At 33.1% G+C, this 18,780-nt stretch overlaps 1 protein-coding gene across 1 annotated transcript in view; it reads left to right on the top strand.

The window, feature by feature from the left end:
- LOC139500813 (chloride channel protein 2-like) overlaps nucleotides 1–18,780 on the top strand; it is a gene marked incomplete in the record, with an annotated part of 75,661 nt that overhangs the window by 30,917 nt on the left and 25,964 nt on the right. The window contains 11 exon segments of the mRNA XM_071289682.1: nucleotides 386–460; nucleotides 3,809–3,887; nucleotides 4,586–4,711; nucleotides 5,694–5,778; nucleotides 6,301–6,402; nucleotides 8,329–8,413; nucleotides 8,922–9,074; nucleotides 10,051–10,120; nucleotides 11,128–11,336; nucleotides 12,500–12,615; nucleotides 13,628–13,663. Of these exon segments, the coding sequence (XP_071145783.1) occupies nucleotides 386–460; nucleotides 3,809–3,887; nucleotides 4,586–4,711; nucleotides 5,694–5,778; nucleotides 6,301–6,402; nucleotides 8,329–8,413; nucleotides 8,922–9,074; nucleotides 10,051–10,120; nucleotides 11,128–11,336; nucleotides 12,500–12,615; nucleotides 13,628–13,663 (1,136 nt within the window).

Here is an 18,780-nt window from a genome sequence, read left to right as displayed (position 1 = left end):
TTATGAAAAATTACCTTTCTTTAATTTGTTTGGAAAAAACCACAGAAATTCAATATTTCCTGAATTCAATTGCAACTGCCAAAAATAGATTTAGAGTGTAAACAAAATAGTTAGAACCTAAGAATAGAAACTCCTTGACTGGACAGCTGAAATCTTGTTTGCAGACTTTTAATTAATAAAAATGGAAAATGAACAGAATTAGATAGACTGAAAGGGGTTAAGATGAAAATTAGATGTCTATTCAATTGTTGGACACAGGCTCTATACAGCTTCCAGTTTGTAATCACACATCAAAACTTAACAAAATTTTCAACTATGACTGCTTAACCTCATTTGTTAAATCTATTTTAACCAATTTCTATACATATATGTTTTTGTATTACAGGGTCCATTTGTACATATAGCCAGTATTGTAGCAACCTTGTTGGGGAAACTTTCATCATTTAAAGGGGTTTATCAAGTAAGTTTATTTCAATGCAACACCATTTTTTGGGATACGATTGCTTTCAAGCAATCTGTAGACTTATACCGGCGGCTCAGAGCAATTTCCCTCACGTCAATCGTTTTATTCTAAACATAAAGGAACATCTCAGATTCTTATGATTGTCCTGCTTTAAAAGGTAAAAACAAACAAAGGGATTGAACTTAATCAACTTTCCTGTAATGTTCTTTTCATAATCTTCATGTTTGATAATTCCCTTGACTTCGATGCGTGTTTTTAACAACACGGAAAATCAGAATTAAGCAGTATTTATATTTAGTGTAGTTATAAATTTAGAAACACTTCAGAGGGAATTCCCAGTTTTGATAAAATGCAAGAGTTCTCTGAATACCGATAAATCTATTTCTGTCATATAAGAACTGAAGTGGAGTTTTTCTTATATGTTACCGTTATGAAACTGATATTTGAGATTGTACTTCCATAAAGATATAGAGAACCATCTAGGTCGTTTAATAAACATTTAATATACGTTCTTGCTCCAGGGTTTTGTTTTGAAAATTATGCGCATGCGTATAGTTTTCTTGACTTTAAGGGGTTTTAGATTGAATGGTAGCTCTGGATTCCCCACTCAATTAATTAATTTATAACTCATGGAATCTTTTCTATGTATGTCTGCTATTGAGGGTTATTGTTGTTGCATAACTTTAAATCATATGCATCATTTAGATTAAAATAAATATATTCCACATCGTAGAACACCCCTTCAGGTGAAATGGAGTCTTCCATATTATCGTTTCGAGTTGTCTCCCTTCCGACAGTAACTTCCGTGAATTCTGAATATAAACATTGATTGATTGATTGTTGGTTGCTTAACGTCCAGTGGTTGAATATAAACAAGCGAGATTACTATATACAAACACCGACCGTGCAAGGGCTGTACAGCCAGTCAAGGTCGTTAAAAACTTCCATTTGTTGTAATTACAAACAGTGAGGTCCGTCAACTACAGAGGCTTGTATGAATATTCATGTAGTTGCCGGCCTCACTAGTTCCGAAATAGTGCTCACCATAAACAAGACGTCGAGTATAAGCTCGTTCTGTCAATAAACGTCGTATTATATGGAAAACGAATGCAATTTAAACCGATAAATGTGTACGGAAAGGAGCCATGATGACTGACCCAAAGGAAATTAAATATTTAAAGAGTTAGGAATGGGGTTCCTCCTAGAATTAACGTAGGAAAAAAGGTGATAAGATACGAATTGAAATCTACATCTACATCATACGACGATCCATCAGCAAATTGATGACTATACGTCGGCGCATCGCTATTGAACAGACACTTAATAAAATATAATAACCAATGAGTGAAATAAAATACCTTCTCTGACATCTCTCACTCTGAGTCAGTCAGTGACTGCTGTGGAAAGCCTGGAAAGTAAACTTGGTATTGATAGTACAAAAATAAAACACAATAGACCTAATTACATTGTTCATACACTTTTATCCGGGTTTGGCTATTTTGTAACTATTTTACATGTCTGTTTGTCATTTGAATTAGTTTTGAAAATAATATCATGCAGCTACATGCATATATGTGTCAATGAAACAATGGCAATCGTATCCCTCAGATTTGATTTATTATCCAAATGAACATTTCTGCATGAATTAATAAATTTGAAAAAAATCTGTTAAGAAATCAGTATTTTATGGAAATGTCAAATTTTGTACAACCTATTTTTCTGGTATTTTTATGCTTCATTAAACGAAAGCAACTGATGTTTTAAAATGTGTTATTGGTCAGCTAAACATAGCAATTTTTCCTATTAAAATGAATTCTTTAAAGTCATTCTCTGTTCTCATTTTATCATAGGCAGGGGTGTAGCTACCTAAGGTTCATGCCTATACATAAATTTGCCGATTATACCCCCTTTGGAAAACAAATATTTAAAAAATTAAAAATTTTAATTCTAATGCGTATTATTATTTATACATGACCCACCCATATTCGAATCCCGATACGAGTATCCTGGTGAAGTACGATAACTAGTGCATAGGTAAACAGAATTTCAACATGGATACATTTGTTGTTTGTTCGAAACGAAAGAAAGATAAAGAAGAGAGTCCAAATTGTCAGACTAGGACTGCAACTGACGATAGTGGAGAATCATCTAAGACTGAAGCTTCTCCGACAAGTAATACATCATCATGTACACAACACCACCCCCCTTACCCAGATATCGGGTCTTTTAGTTGCATAATTTTGTGTACAAAACTAAAATATCGTAGTCCGTCCTGCGTCTATGACATCGTAAACTTGTTGCGTAATTACTTGAGGATACCTGTATTATATAGGGAAGCAGTATATTGATTAAGACCTTACTTACATTCAGCGGGTGCTATCAAGTAATCACTATCGCTCAAAGATGAAAACGTTCAAGAACTACTAGAACGTTGAACAAAGTTAAGAACACTGTGTAAAACTCGTTGGTCAAGCCAGGCAGATTCGCTGTATACATTTCGAACAGCATTTGAAGTTGTTGTCTCTGCCCTCGATTCACTTAAAGACGACAACGATGACAAAGCAGCACAGAGTATGAATGCGATACTTCGATTTGAATTTATCATAAGTCTTGTTGTTCCAGAACACATATTAAAATGCTGAAAACCGTTTTCCGTCGGGGGGCTTCATCCCCCTGAACCGCCTACCAGGGCTCTGCCCTTGACCTGATGGGGGCCTTGAGCGGCCCCCGGACCCCCTGCCGATTTGTGCCTACAGTTGATTTGATACCTAGCTACGCTTCTGATAGAGAGTGATGATATTTGTCTTGAGTGCTCAAAGTAAAGATATCTAAAAGAATCTAACCCCTTACCATGTCAAAATGTACATCGAACATGATGACATGAATGACTAACTTCTTCATTATAGAATAAAAAAAAGAAGTTGTGGTATGATTGCCAATGACACAACTCTCCATAAGAGACCAGATGATACTAAAATTAACATCTATAGTTCACTGTACAGCCTTCAACAATGAGTAAAACCCATTCCCCATTGTTAGCTATAAAAGGCTCCAAAATGTAAATGTAAATCAAACCAAACAAGAAAAATAACAGCCTGCTATATATGTACAAAATAATAAATCAAAACAAATATGATATACAGCAATAAACGACAACCACTGAGTTACAGGCTCCTGACCTAGGACAGACACATACAAAATGTGGTGGGGTTAAGCTAGTTTAAAGGTGCACCAACCCTCCCCATAACCTGGGACAGTTGCGTAATAGTACAATATAAGAACAAACTATACAAATAAGTTGAGAAGAGATTCACTCATCCAAGTTATCTATTTTGTCTATTTTAGAATGAATCCAGAAGAACAGAAATGTTAGCCGCTGCCTGTGCTGTGGGGGTTGCTGGCACTTTTGCTGCTCCTATTGGAGGTAAATTTTGTAATAGTTATTCTTTTTGACTCTGTATTGCATCTTTTCCTTCCATGCAAAGTAATACCTTGATGCAACAATAAAGTATAAATAAATGAATTGCTTCCATAATTAACATTACACTTCCATTACATCAAGAATAATTTTATCTTGTGTGATATAATGATAGATTTTGGTAATAGTACTCAGACATCATTTAAACTTGTTCTGCAAGGTCGAAAAATGTACGTGTGAGTGTAGATTCCAAACATTGTATAAAATAAAAAACACTATGTGTTAATGTGATGCAAATAGCTATGAGAATTTGTCCTAGTAAAGGCACAGAAATGTCTGAATTAACATAATAAATTAAGGCTTGAAGATGCTTTAAAGTCATATACAGTACTATGAGCCTCAATTTTACTGAAGGTAGTGTTAAACACCAATAGTTTAATATACTATAAGCCAGCAAAGTGCAACATATAAGTTAAAATGTCAATTACAGATGTAAGATAGAAATGTTGGTTATTCAGCATGATTAATACTGCATTTTGTAGAATTACTATAGAAATTGTGGACATATGCCTAATAAACATAATGCATTGTTCACCCTCTAACTTGAAAGCAACACATCTTGCACGTAAAAATCCTATACAACTGATTTATGGGTAAATCATGCATAGTGTTCCATGTTAAATGTGAAATATTTGACTTTTTAGGAGTATTATTTAGTATTGAGGTCACAGCGACCTACTTTGCAGTGAGGAATTATTGGAGAGGATTTTTTGCAGCAGTATGCGGGGCTATTACATTCAGATTGCTGGCAATCTGGTTCCAACATGAAGGTATGTCTATACTTAAGATTGGCTCCATAGCTAGGAGGTATTATGGTATATTTTTGTACAACTGTCCATCTAACTGCACTTTGGTCAAATGCTAGAGTAAATCTCCTTTTTGCTGTTGAAATATTTTTGGTTTGTTGTTCCAGAGTAATGAGATTTAAATTGTCAGATTTAATCCAATTTTTCATATGTCATGAGATCTAAATTGTCAGATTTAATCCAATTTTTCATGTCATGAGATCTAAATTGTCAGATTTAATCCAATTTTTCATGTCATGAGATCTAAATTGTCAGATTTAATCCAATTTTTCATGTCATGAGATCTAAATTGTCAGATTTAATCCAATTTTTCATATGTCACTATCTCAACTATGCTTGGGTTGATTTACTTGAATCTTTACACAGTAGTAATCCTTTCATTGTTGAAATAAAATTCGATTTTTTTTATTCAAGAATTTGCAATTTAATCATTTGATTTTAGGCTATTTTTTCACATGTCACATAATAACTGTATTATTCTAGGATCAATTTACATACTATTTTATATTGTTTTGGGATTGTTGAAGGTAATCTCACTTTTCAATTTTTTATTTTTTGCAATTATTTCTTCCAAAGGATTTAAAGCAATAGATTTATAAAGGGAATTAAAATTTTCCTATCACCTTGTCCATTAGTTTTTCCAACTTATATTTCTATTTTTGGATCAGTCAAACATTATCTTCATGTTTTCAGATAGTTTGATTTTATCATTTGAAAGAAAAAAATACTGTCATCTTATTAGCGGAATAGATAAAGAACCGAATGACTATATTCAACACTGCATTAAAGGCACAGATGAGTTGTAACTTGTGAATACTTTTCAGATCTGTCAAACGCCAAATTCAAGTATTCTGATGCTAGGAATTATTTAATAATGGGGTATTCTTTACAACACTATAAGGTTTCCAACTTCTTGTTGTTATTTAACTGTATTTTTTACTTGCAGAAACTATCACAGCCTTATTCAAAACAAATTTAAGAACAGAGTACCCATTTGATGCCTTAGAACTGCTGGCATACAGTTTTATAGGGTAAGATACATTAAATGTTTATTGATAACTATTTCAATTTGAGGCTTGCAAGACTAATTATATAAAAATAAGAAGATGTGGTATGATTGCAAATGAGACACCGATCCACCATAGACTAAATGACGTAGATGGTAAGCAACTAAATATGACTGTGAGGCCTTTAAAAATGAGCAAAACCCGTACTGCATATCATGCTATAAAAGGCCCTGAAATGACAAATGTAAAACAATTTAAAAAACAAAACAAAAAAAACTAACAGCCTTTTTGTGTAAAGACAATAAATGATAGATAGCACCAAATGACAACCACTGAATTACAGGCTCCAGTCATTTGACAGGCCAAGCTAGTTTATCTTCAAAATGTTTCAAGGATTTATTGAGGAATTTATAGGCAATATTTAGTTTATATTGTAAATTTCACACTTTCTAAATTTATCTATTATACTTACTATTATAATTACAAAATTATTATTCAGATAAAATCTTATTTTATTAAGGTTTTAAAATATTTTATATATTGCAGAGTGATATGTGGGTTTGCTGGTGCCTTATTTATATTGTTACATAGAAAAATTATTTTGTTTACAAGAAAAAGAAGACGACTTACAAACTTTTTACAGAAAAAGTAAGTGCCATTAATTCTAGCAGTCGTTGTGTGCACAAAAAATGTTTTACAAAAGAAGAAAAAGAATAGATGAATGAAAAGAAAATTACAGTTGAAACTTGTTACGTCAAACTCAGTTGTGTCAAAAACTCTGATGAGTTGAAGTAATTTCTAGGTCCTGGTAAATTTCCTGTTTGATCAATGCATAATTACCTCTGATGGTACTAACTAGTTTGATTTAAATACTTGGCTAAGTCTTATATTTTATAGCGTTTTGACCCCAATTTCATGGTCTACTGAACAAAGAAAATGATAGCACAAGTGGGGCATCTGTGTTCTATGGACTGATTCTTGTTTGTGGACAGTTTATACCTAAGAGATGCATGTGATAAACATGTGTCTCTACCTATGTTATTATTTTTCCAAACACACTTCATCACAGTTATGAGACATATAGCACTGTTCCATTGCACTGGTATGTTGTAAATTTAGACCTTATGACCATTAATGGATCTGGTTTATGATTTTAAAAAATCCTACTTTTATAGAAATATCAATTTTTTTTCATTTTTGGTGTTTTTGGTATTATTGTTATCTTCTTTACTTCCTTTTGTTTATAATGTTTTTAAATTAAGTCCCAATTTTTTGCTTTTGTACAGGTTAAGAATTTTGTTTTTAACTTAAATTTGCTTTGATGTGACAGACAATGTTAAATATGTGTCAATGGTGAGTTATGCAAGCTTCCTTTCTTTTTTCGTTTTAAAATTTTCTTGAAAACACGTACAGGGTATGGATGTTTTCCATATATTTTAAATTCAGAGTTTAAAATACTGTATGAATAAGGAGAAAATTATATTGTGCCTTTAGCTTGGCCTTTGTAAAACATAGATTTTACTGTCCTTAATTGAGTTTATATAGCCGTGTGTAACTGGTTTATGTTAGAATCAAGTTATACAAAGGTCAAGCTTAAAATACAATACATTCATCTTCTTCCTTATGCAGCATATTAAGATAAATTCCATTTAATAAATATTTTGGCTTAAAATGACAAAAATGAAAAAAGTCTGCAAACCTGTTGGAACGTCTTGATCATCTTAAGAGGGCAGCAGGACTTTTTTCGGGACGTTGGGATCGGATGTTTTTAAGCTCGGAATTTCGGGATTGACCCTTTCTGGATCTGGGATTTCTTTTTTTGAAATTTGAGATATCAGGATTTATTTTTTTTGAAATTTGGGACCTCAGGATTTCACGCTTTTAAACCCGGATTTCAGGATCAGGACCCCTCCGACACCCCCCCCCCTCTAAACAATGTGACGTCATATGTATACTCACGATGTCAAACATAAACACTAGATGTATTTATACCTTTCGTACACTTCACGTTGATTTCAATGTTGACAAAAAGAAGATTTTCAGGCTCAATATGTTACTTTCTTGTTTATTTAGTGAGAAAAAACATTGGTATTCAAAATGGTGGCTTAATCCTTAAAAATATTTGTCAACGTTCAATAAATTTTTTTCATTACAGACTAATTGCATTAGAATTTATTATTGCACATCATCAAAAGTTAACTGAAATGTAAAAATAATTGATTGTTTGTTAAGTATCTTCTTTTTCTTTTTTTATGTAGTGGCTCAAATCGATTCTGATTAAAATATATATCATAAGAACAAAAGAAAGTTAATTAAAATTTCATCAAAGATTTTCAGCACTCACAAAAAAACATTTGTTTCTTAAAGTAATAGTAATTGTATGTACCTGATTTCATTGGTTGAATTAATTTGAAGAATATAATTGACATGATTAGTGATTTTAAGACTGATAATATGCAGACTTGTTTTTCACTGTAGTTTTTAGAGGTTTATGGGGGTGATTTTTTTGCTCATTAGAACATGCTTATGATGGTAAAAATTGTGTGTTTATGTTATCAATATTTTTATTTTCAGTCGTTTCATTTACCCGGGAATGGTTGCCTTTGTTATATCATCTCTAACATTCCCTCCAGGTTTTGGCCAGTTCTTCGCTGGTATGGTAAGTCTTCTTGGTTCTTGATTGGTTGTCACATGAAAATCTTTAAAAAAAAAAATCAGTATGTCAGAACAAACAATTAAAACATAATTCAAAATTCAAAAGCCCCCAAAAACAACATTAAAGTCTTTAAAACTCCAGGAAAACAATTATGAAGTCTCAAACTTCTGAAAAATATATTGGTGAAGTTTTTTTTATAGAAAAGAAAAAAAGTAAAATTTAGAAGAAAAAAAATAAAATTAAGAAAATCAACCTTGTTTAGATAGGCATAAAAAAATACATTAACAAGCTCTTACACTTAGGTTCTTTGACTCGAAACAGACATATTGCAGTAAAATGAAATGGTAATGTTCCTCTGTCATGCAATAGTGACAATATATTTACATCTTTACTTTTTATTGTAGCATTATGTTGTAACAAGGTATGCTTTTGAATTAAGACTGATTGAATTATGTAAAAAAAAACCTGTTCTTTTTGCATATTGTACATGCTTTTTGTTTTATAATTTCAGTTGACCAATAAGCAGGCCATCAACGAATTATTTAGTAACATAACATGGACAATAGGTCAAGCAGATGACCTTGAGGATGAGAAGATCTTAAGTCATTGGATACATCCTGACACTAATGTCTATGTTACTCTTGTATTGTTTATAATCATGCATGTAAGTATACAGAATTAACCCTTTCTGATTCTCTGGTTGCCAACACACACAAAGGCATCCTACTGAGACCTGTGTAACTAGCTTTTTTTTGTTGATAATTGTGTGAAAGTGTAAAACTGTTTGCTTATAATCAGGCCCGTAGCCAGGAATTTCAATGGGGGGGTTCGTTGGACTCATGAACTCAACTTTAACAGTCACAATTTGAACAAAACGTTGACTTTAACAGTGCTTATTTGATTTCAAGGGGGGGGGTCGTCCGAACCCCCCGAACCCCCCTTGGCTACGGGTATGATAATACTGTAAATTCAGAAATTATTGCTTGCATTTATTATTATGATTTTTGAAGAATGGTTAAAAATGCCAGATTAATTATTGTGCTTTCCGGAAAAGCTTCCTACAGTCATATGTATCCAATTTCAGTGGTCATTTCTATTATTAAGATACGCATCCAGTCACATTATTTGGAATAATAAAAACCTGGCAATTATTTCTGAAATTACAGTATATGCATTGCATCATGAAATGATTAAATTAATTTTATCGAAGTGATAAATGAAAGCTTAACATATTGTTTTGATACTGTATTATTATAATACTTAAATGCATAATGTTGTTATGCCAAGTAAGGTTTTCATCCTACCCTTATTCCTTCAATGAGAACAAATTTAAAATATTTTTTTTATTAGGAAAAGTTAAGCTTCAAAAGATAGGAAGCACCTTAGATTATAAAACTTCATGAAGGTAAACAGTATAATTTGCGTGGATTCCAGAGTTCTTGTTACAGAACTATAGCATTGCATTAAAGTAGAATTTGCATGAAAATTAGTAGCTGTATGATATTTTTGTTGTAGCTACAAACAGTTGATGATTTTTTTACAGCTTCTTTCTTTATGTGTTTCATTAAATTTGCAGTGTGTTTGCTGACTTGTTGTAATGTAACTTATGTCACTGTGACCTATATTTGTTTTACTTTCAGTTTTTGTTTGGTGCTATATGTAATACTCTGCCTATACCTGCTGGTGTGTTTGTACCTGTGTTTATGGTTGGTAGGTAACTTCCTGAAACAAACTATAAACTTACTTTGAAAGATGTAAACATTGTTTATCTAAAAGAGATTTTTTTTCTTCTTGCCATGACGAATTGCAGAGTCAAGAGTTGTATGTGCTTTTGTAGTAAGCAGCAGTGTCAATAATTTGTTTAAGGTGGTACCCAACACTTTCACTAAAATTAATTTGGCTCGTTTAGTTTTCATAAAATTTGGACAATGTATTTACTTTGACCCTCTAACAAAAATATAAAAATTTCAAAAATTTTGAACCAACCATTTTGTCAGAAAAATTACACTGGTTATATAGCAGTTTGACAAACACCAATTTTGATCATTGAGAAGCTTAACATTCCCTTTACAACACAACGTAATTAAAACGTTTAGCTGACTTTACAGAGTTATCTCCCTGTAGTGTTAGGTACCACCTTAATAATGCGATAAGATCCCTGTGAAGGAAACCACTTATGTTACGTCGGTGCTATTTGGTATGCAGTTGTTTTTGTACATGTATTAGCATAGCTCATTTTCATTGAGATTATTAAACAGTGCCTCCTCAGTCATGGTCTATTGACTTTTAAATATTTGCATAGTTTACATTTTGAAAACTTTACAGCGGATTCCATTGAGTGTGTAGTGAAAGGATATATCTTTGGTTAGCTTGCTTGTTAGCTGAACCGTGAAGTCATTATTAGGTCAGGTATACTACCCTTCTTTCGAAATAGCATAGTCCAACAGACAGATCGATTAGTTTTCTATTGGACTAGTCTATTCTTAAAGTAGGGTAGTTTACCTAAGCTAACCATGACTTCATGGTTCAGCTAACAGGCAAGCTAACCAAATATATTACCTTTGGCTACACACTCAATGGAATCCGCTGTAATTATGACAGAAATGAACATTCTGCAGTCAATTGGAGTAAAAAGTAAAAATAAAGCAAGCAAAAATAGAAAGAAAAGATAAGCAATATATATTTCACTGTTATGATTTGAATTGTATATTTTACAGGAGCAGGTTTTGGTAGATTGATTGGAGAAGCCATGGCAGCCTGGTTCCCTCTAGGTTTAGCTGCTGCTGGACTGGTACATAAAATTGTACCAGGAGGTTATGCTATAACAGGAGCAGCTTCTTTAGCAGGTAGTGTGACGAGAACCATATCTACATCTGTGATAGTATTTGAACTGACAGGTCAAATCAGTCATGTTCTTCCTGTTGTTGTAAGTATTTTACTCCCCGTTTTTTCACATTAATAGATAAAACCCTATATAATTGAGATAGAATATAAAAATTACAGGTCAAATCAGTCATATTTTTTGGAAGTATTATTATACTCTGTTCTTAACCCTTTCACCGATTGCTGCCCAGACAGAAGCTACTCTGAGACGATGGCTTCCCTGGCTACTATTACTCAAGTGGGAGACCTTCATAATAAATGTCAATAAAAACTTGTTTATAGTTATTTGTGTATTTATTTCATTCACTAACACCATGTTCACAGTTTTGTTCATGTTTTGATAATTTTTTCTTCATAAAATATTCAAATTTTCAAATTTTCGGCATTATCTAGGTGAAATTCTCAAAATTCTGCTCTAAGACCCCAAATCGTAATTTTTTAACCCAAAACGGCAAAATTTTGAAAAATTTTATGAGGCTGTACAAATTCCTCACACTGAACAATGTCCATTCCAAGTGTTTTGTATATAAAACGACATTTTATGTCAAAAAAGTATACTAGTTTGGCTTCAATTCTTCCATATTCTTTCAAAAAAAATGTTCCCTCATTTCAAATTCTCGTAAATTCTGTAGATTTCGTCTGATTTTGACAAGGTTTTCAACAAACGGAAGCGCCATGTTTACACTTTCATCCGGGTATTCATCAAAGAAAGATAATTCATGTTTGCACTGTTTTGAGCGGGAAATATAAAAGAGGTATTCCGATCCCGGTAAAACGGGACTCATCGTCAGCTGTCTGAAGCGTGAATCCCGGTAAACCGGGACTCATCGGCGAAAGGGTTAAGAAAGGGATATAGTGAAAAATCTTATTATGTTTTTAAGTCCAATATAATTTTCATTGAATTTTTGCCAGGAACTGCAAATCTGAACTTCCTGAAATAGGGTGGCAAGCTTCGTTTGAGCATGCTATACCTTGCAATGCATTTTTATATTCATCACACATTAACTTCCTGTTTGCAAAATGCTTTTATATTCTAACACATAATGGCCATATAAAGTAAATGTTGTTTTAATTAAATTAGAAATTGAAAATCAAAACCAACATATTTTCTGTTTTCAAGTGCCTTTCTTTTATTTAGATTTCAGTTGGTGTAATCAGCTGTCTGTATTAAAACATAATGTTGTGATTATCTATTTTCTGTTTTAGGTTTCTGTATTAATAGCCAATGCTGTGTCAAACAAGTTACAGCCATCATTTTTTGACAGTATTATACGTCTGAAGAAGTTACCATATCTCCCTGATATTGTATCAGCTAAAGGGAAGTAAGTACACTAAAATATTTGAATCTTCTGATAGAATGCCTAAAATACAGCATCTCTGCTCTTTTCCTTGTTAGGAACACTTCTTTTGATTAACATTCTTATCAGATCAAAAATATAACAAAAAAGTGGGTTTATTTTAAGCTTATTCGAGTTCAATTTAAAAAAGTAATACTTGTGAATTTTAAAAATTGTTTAATTAATGGTTATTCACTGTCATATATTTCAATAATCATACATAAGTACCTGGGTATAGCTCTGCAGGAACTTCTTTTATGGAGACAGATTTTAAAATAATGCCACTCTCTAAATCTGGTCTCTTGTCAAGCCTTTTATAGCATACTCCCCTGTTTTAGTGTCAACAAAGGTCTTCCTTTTCTTCTCTGAGTCCACACATTGTTAGTTTCTACTAATTCTTTTTTTTGATTTTTTGGAATGAAATGCATGACTTATTTTCCGGTGGTGGAATGAACCAACTTTATGTAGAAATTTTAATTTATTTTACATTTTTTTGAATTATTTGTTTGTTTTATCAAGGTTGATCAGGGTCTTGATAAAAATTGCTGGAATTATTTTAATAATTTACCAAAATGTATTTTATCATGATTATTTTTTTTGAAATCTTGATAAAAGTATGGGTCACAGATTTTTATTTCTAGCTACAGGTTGTTCAAAATTGTCAGATTTTTCAAGATTTTACACTGAAAAAACAATTTTGTGTGATAACAAAAAAAAGTAAATGAAACTACACATTCCTTTATAAAAGTAAGATATACAAAATGATCTTCCCTTGTATGACAAAGTTAAAATCATACAAAAAAGGTTCTGTAATAAAAAAAGTCTTATTATTAGATAGAACACATAAATCTTTTCATTTTGATGGAAAGTTTTACATTCTCCCCTCAAAACTTGTATATTTTATAAACCAACCAATTGCAAGATGAATTGTTCGCACATTATTTAATTGACTAGCAGACATTATATTAGTGTAATAAGACATTATTTAAATGCATAGATTTTGTACAAGAACAAGAGGTCTCCAGGAGAAAAGGTAAAGCTGATATGTTTAAATAACTGCCCAAGAGTTCAGTGAAATATTCATAAAGTAAAAGTGCTCACATATAAAAATCTATTAATATATGTGGGGCTCTAATTTATGAGCATGCTATTGAACTACTATTAATAATGCTGTTTGTATTAATTCATTGATTTGACCTGATTGGGCATGGCGTAGAATATAATATTTTAAATATATTGAGTAATAAGAAGGCTTTGTAGGCCAAATTTAAATGTGAGCCAAGTATTAACAAACCATTAAGTAAACTAAACATTACATCCTTTGAAATACTATTTTGTTCGAACACTTGTGAATAATGAATCATAGAAAACTCATCTTTTAAGAATAAAAGGTCCATATCTATGTGAATGTGTGAGGTCATGTCAGATCAGGAAAAATTTATTGAATAATATTGATTGCAGTGTGACTTCGGCATTTGCTCAAACATTTATGGTCCACTAACTTGCTTTACATTGCTGTGTGTGTATTTTGATATCCATTTAGATACTTTTCATTAACATATTCACAGGTAGAAATCTTGCAGAGTGAAAACACTATAATTTTGATTGCTTTGTTAACAACACTTGCCTTTTGTATTTTTTAATACCAGAGTTGGAGCGGACTTTAGGTTATGAGATTTTTGGCATTGTTGAAGGTTAATTGCTTACTATCACTTCATTTCAACTTTTATGGATAGTTGTCTCCCTTTGGCAATCATACCACATCTACTTATTATTTTATGATAAAGAAATACACACTGCTAATTCTAACGCAATTACATTAATATTGATTCCTATTAATTGATTGATTTAATGATATATTTATATTGTTTGTTTTGTTAACTAATATTCTTTTTTTCTTGACTTGATGGAGTACAGAAGTAAAACTATGGATAAAAAGTAAAATCACAAAAATACTGAACTCCGAGGAAAATTCGATTGGAAAGTCCCTAATCACATGGCAAAATCAAATAACAAAACACAGCAAAAAATGAACGGACAACAACTATCATATTCCTGACTTGGATCAGGAAGTGAATGATTCATAGTTCAAAAAATTTCATGAACCATCCCCATCAACTATTTTTGATAAATGATGAGAAATGCCTTTGGCATAAAGATGTACATTGTCTGTTTCCTAATTCTTAACATTTGTTAAAGTTATTCTATAGAATGCACTTTTTGAAGTCAAAATCAGGGGAGATTACTTGCCTAATTTAATATAATTTGTCATCAGTGTAAAACAAATTTATAAAGTACACATTCTTAAAATCAAATTATTTAACATTTCTTAATATTAAGCAGCACTTCATCAAAACTGTATAATTAGATTGGTGATGCTAAGTTAGGCATGGTACTTATCTCTTTTTGTACAAAGACCTGGATGCTTACAATCACTTCGACTTGAACATGCATTTTATTCTGCATCTCATCTTGTTTCTCATTAGTGATGCATTCTGCCTTGGCTTATTCATATATTTAAAACAAATATTGAGATATGACCTTTAGATATTAAAAAATCACATGGACTCATATGTACATGAAAGTAGTTGTTTAAATATCCAAAATCCTACTTTTTAGCTCACCTGGCCCGAAGGGCCAAGTGAGCTTTTCTCACCACTTGGCGTCCGTCGTCCGTCGTCGTCGTCCGTCGTCCGTCGTCGTCCGTCGTCCGTCGTCGTCGTCGTTAACAATTTACATTTTGAACTTCTTCTAGAGAACCACTGAATGGAATGGAACCAAACATGGCATGAATGTTCCTTATGAGGTGCTGACCAAGTGTTGTTACTTTGTAGCCGATCCATCATCCAAGATGGCCGCCAGCGGGGGACTTAGTTTAACATAGGACCCTATGGGAAATGCATACAAATGACTTCTTTTAGAGAACCACTTAATGGAATGAAACCAAACATGGCATGAATGTTCCTTATGAGGTACTGACCAAGTGTTGTTACTTTGTTGCCGATCCATCATCCAAGATGGCTGCTAGCCGGGGACTTAGTTTAACATAGGACCCTATGGGAAATGCATACAAATGACTTCTTTTAGAGAACCACTGAATGGAATAAAACCAAACATAGCATGAATGTTCCTTATGGGGTGCTGACCAAGTGTTGTTACTTTGTAGCCGATCCATCATCCAAGATGGCCGCCAGCAGGGGACTTAGTTTAACATAGGACCCTATGGGAAATGCATACAAATGACTTCTTTTAGAGAACCACTGAATTGAATGAAACCAAACATGGCATGAATGTTCCTTATGAGGTGCTGACCAAGTGTTGTTACTTTGTTGCCGATCCATCATCCAAGATGGCCGCCAGCGGGGGACTTAGTTTAACATAGTACCCTATGGGAAATGCATACAAATGACTTCCTCTAGAGAACCACTGAATGGAATGAAACCAAACATGGCATGAATGTTCCTTATGAGGTGCTGACCAAGTGTTGTTACTTTGTTGCCGATCCATCATCCAAGATGGCCGCCAGCCGGGAACTTAGTTTAACGTAGGACCCTGTGGGAAATGCATACAAATGACTTCTTTTAGAGAACCACTGAATGGAATGAACTCAAACATGGCATGAATGTTCCTAATGTGGTGCTGACCAAGTGTTGTTACTTTGTAGCCGATCCATTATCCAAGATGGACGCCAGCGGGGGACTTAGTTTAACATAGGACCCTATGGGAAATGCATACAAGTGACTTCTTTTAGAGAACAACTGAATGGAATGAAACCAAACATTGCACGAATGTTCCTTATGCCGTGCTGACCATGTGTTGTTTCTTTGTAGCCCATCCATCATCCAAGATGGCCGCCAGCATGGGACTTAGTTTAACATAGGACCCTATGGGAAATGCATACAAATGACTTCTTTTAGAGAACCACTGAATGGAATGAAATCAAACATGGCATGAATGTTCCTAATGTGGTGCTGACCAAGTGTTGTTACTTTGTAGCCGATCCATTATCCAAGATGGCCGCCAGCAGGGACTTAGTTTAACATAGGACCCTATTGGAAATGCATACAAATGACTTCTTTTAGAGAACCACTGAATGGAATAAAACTAAACATTGCATGAATGTTCCTTATGAGGTGCTGACCAAGTGTTGTTACTTTGTAGCAGATCCATCATCCAAGATGGCCGCCAGCAGGGGACTTAGTTTAACATAGGACCCTATGGGAAATGCATACAAATGACTTCTTTTAAAGAACCACTGAATGGAATAAAACCAAACATGACATGAATGTTCCTTATGAGGTGCTGACCAAGTGTTGTTACTTTGTAGCCGATCCGCCATCCAAGATGGCCGCCAGTGGGGGACTTTTGAATGAAATTAAACATGTTCCTTTCCTTATCAATGAGGTTGTGTTGTCACTTTTAGCCAAATTTTATATTTTTTCATATGATTTCAAAAACCCAAGTAGAATCAGGTGAGCGATACAGGCTCTTGAGAGCCTCTAGTTATACGACCGCAAAATTTTTAATTTTTCGTCGTATATTGCTATCACGTTGGCGTCGTCGTCGTCCTGCGTCGTCGTCGTCCGAATACTTTTAGTTTTCGCACTCTAACTTTAGTAAAAGTGAATAGAAATCGATGAAATTTTGACACATGGTTTATGACCACAAAAGGAAGGTTGGGATTGATTTTGGGAGTTTTGGTCCCAACATTTTAGGAATTAGGGGCCAAAAAGGGCCCAAATAAGCATTTTCTTGGTTTTCGCACTATAACCTTAGTTTAAGTGAAAAGAAATCTATGAAATTTTGACACAAGGTTTATGACCACAAAAGGAAGGTTGAGATTGATTTTGGGAGTTTTGGTTCCAACAGTTTAGGAATTAGGGGCCATAAAAGAGCCCAAATAAGCATTATTCTTGGTTTTCGCACAATAACTTTAGTATAAGTAAATAGAAATCTATGAAATTTAAACACAAGGTTTATGACCATAAAAGGGAGGTTGGGTTTGATTTTGGGAGTTTTGGTCCCAACAGTTTAGGAATAAGGGGCCCAAAAGGGTCCAAAATTGAACATTGTTTGATTTCATCAAAAATTGAATAATTGGGGTTCTTTGATATGCTAAATCTAACTGTGTATGTAGATTCTTAATTTTTGGTCCCGTTTTCAAATTGGTCTACATTAAGGTCCAAAGGGTCCAAAATTAAACTTCGTTTGATTTTAACAAAAATTGAATCCTTGGGGTTCTTTAATATGTTGAATCTAAAAATGTACTTAGATTTTTGATTATTGGCCCAGTTTTCAAGTTGGTCCAAATTGGGGTCCAAAATTAAACTTTGTTGGATTTCATCAAAAATTGAATAATTGGGGTTCTTTGATATGCCAAATCTAACTGTGTATGTAGATTCTTAATTTTTGGTCCCGTTTCCAAATTGGTCTACATTAAAGTCCAAAGGGTCCAAAATGAAACTAAATTTGATTTTAACAAAAATTGAATTCTTGGGCTTTTTTGATATGCTGAATCTAAACATGTACTTAGATTTTTGTTTATGGGCCCAGTTTTCAAGTTGGTTCAAATCAGGATCCAAAATTATTATATTAAGTATTGTGCAATAGCAAGAAATTTTCAATTGCACAGTATTCAGCAATAGCAAGAAATCTTCAATTGCACAGTATTGTGCAATAGCAAGAAATTTTCAATTGCTCAGTATTGCGCAATAGCAAAAAATCTTCAATTGCACAGTATTGTGCAATAGCAAATATTTTCAATTGCACAGTATTGCACAATCGCCAGAAATATCTAAATGCACAATATTTTGCAATAGCAAGAAATTTTCAATTGATTGGAGTTATCTTTCTTTGTCCAGAATAGTAGTTGAGTCAACTTAAATCATTGTTTTATACAATATACAATGTATATTCACTTTTACTACCAACTGATAAATTAAAACAATCTTTACCATTCAGTGATAACAAGCACCTTTTGTTACATTTTAATATTTTATGATGTATTTAAATGAGTTGTTATTGTTGCAAACTCCATTAGAAATTTGAATTGAGATCAGTTTTGGAAAAAGGGAAAGGGGGATGTGAAAAAGGGGGGGGGGGGGGGGGTGTTAAATTTTTCTCATTTCAGATTTCATAAATAAAAGGAAA

The sequence above is a fragment of the Mytilus edulis genome, chromosome 13 (genome assembly GCF_963676685.1).
Source record: "Mytilus edulis chromosome 13, xbMytEdul2.2, whole genome shotgun sequence".
In the NCBI taxonomy this organism is placed as follows: Eukaryota; Metazoa; Mollusca; class Bivalvia; order Mytilida; family Mytilidae; genus Mytilus; species Mytilus edulis.
The sequence above is the reverse complement of the archived record's forward strand: the minus strand, read 5'-3'. Positions and strand labels throughout refer to the sequence as shown.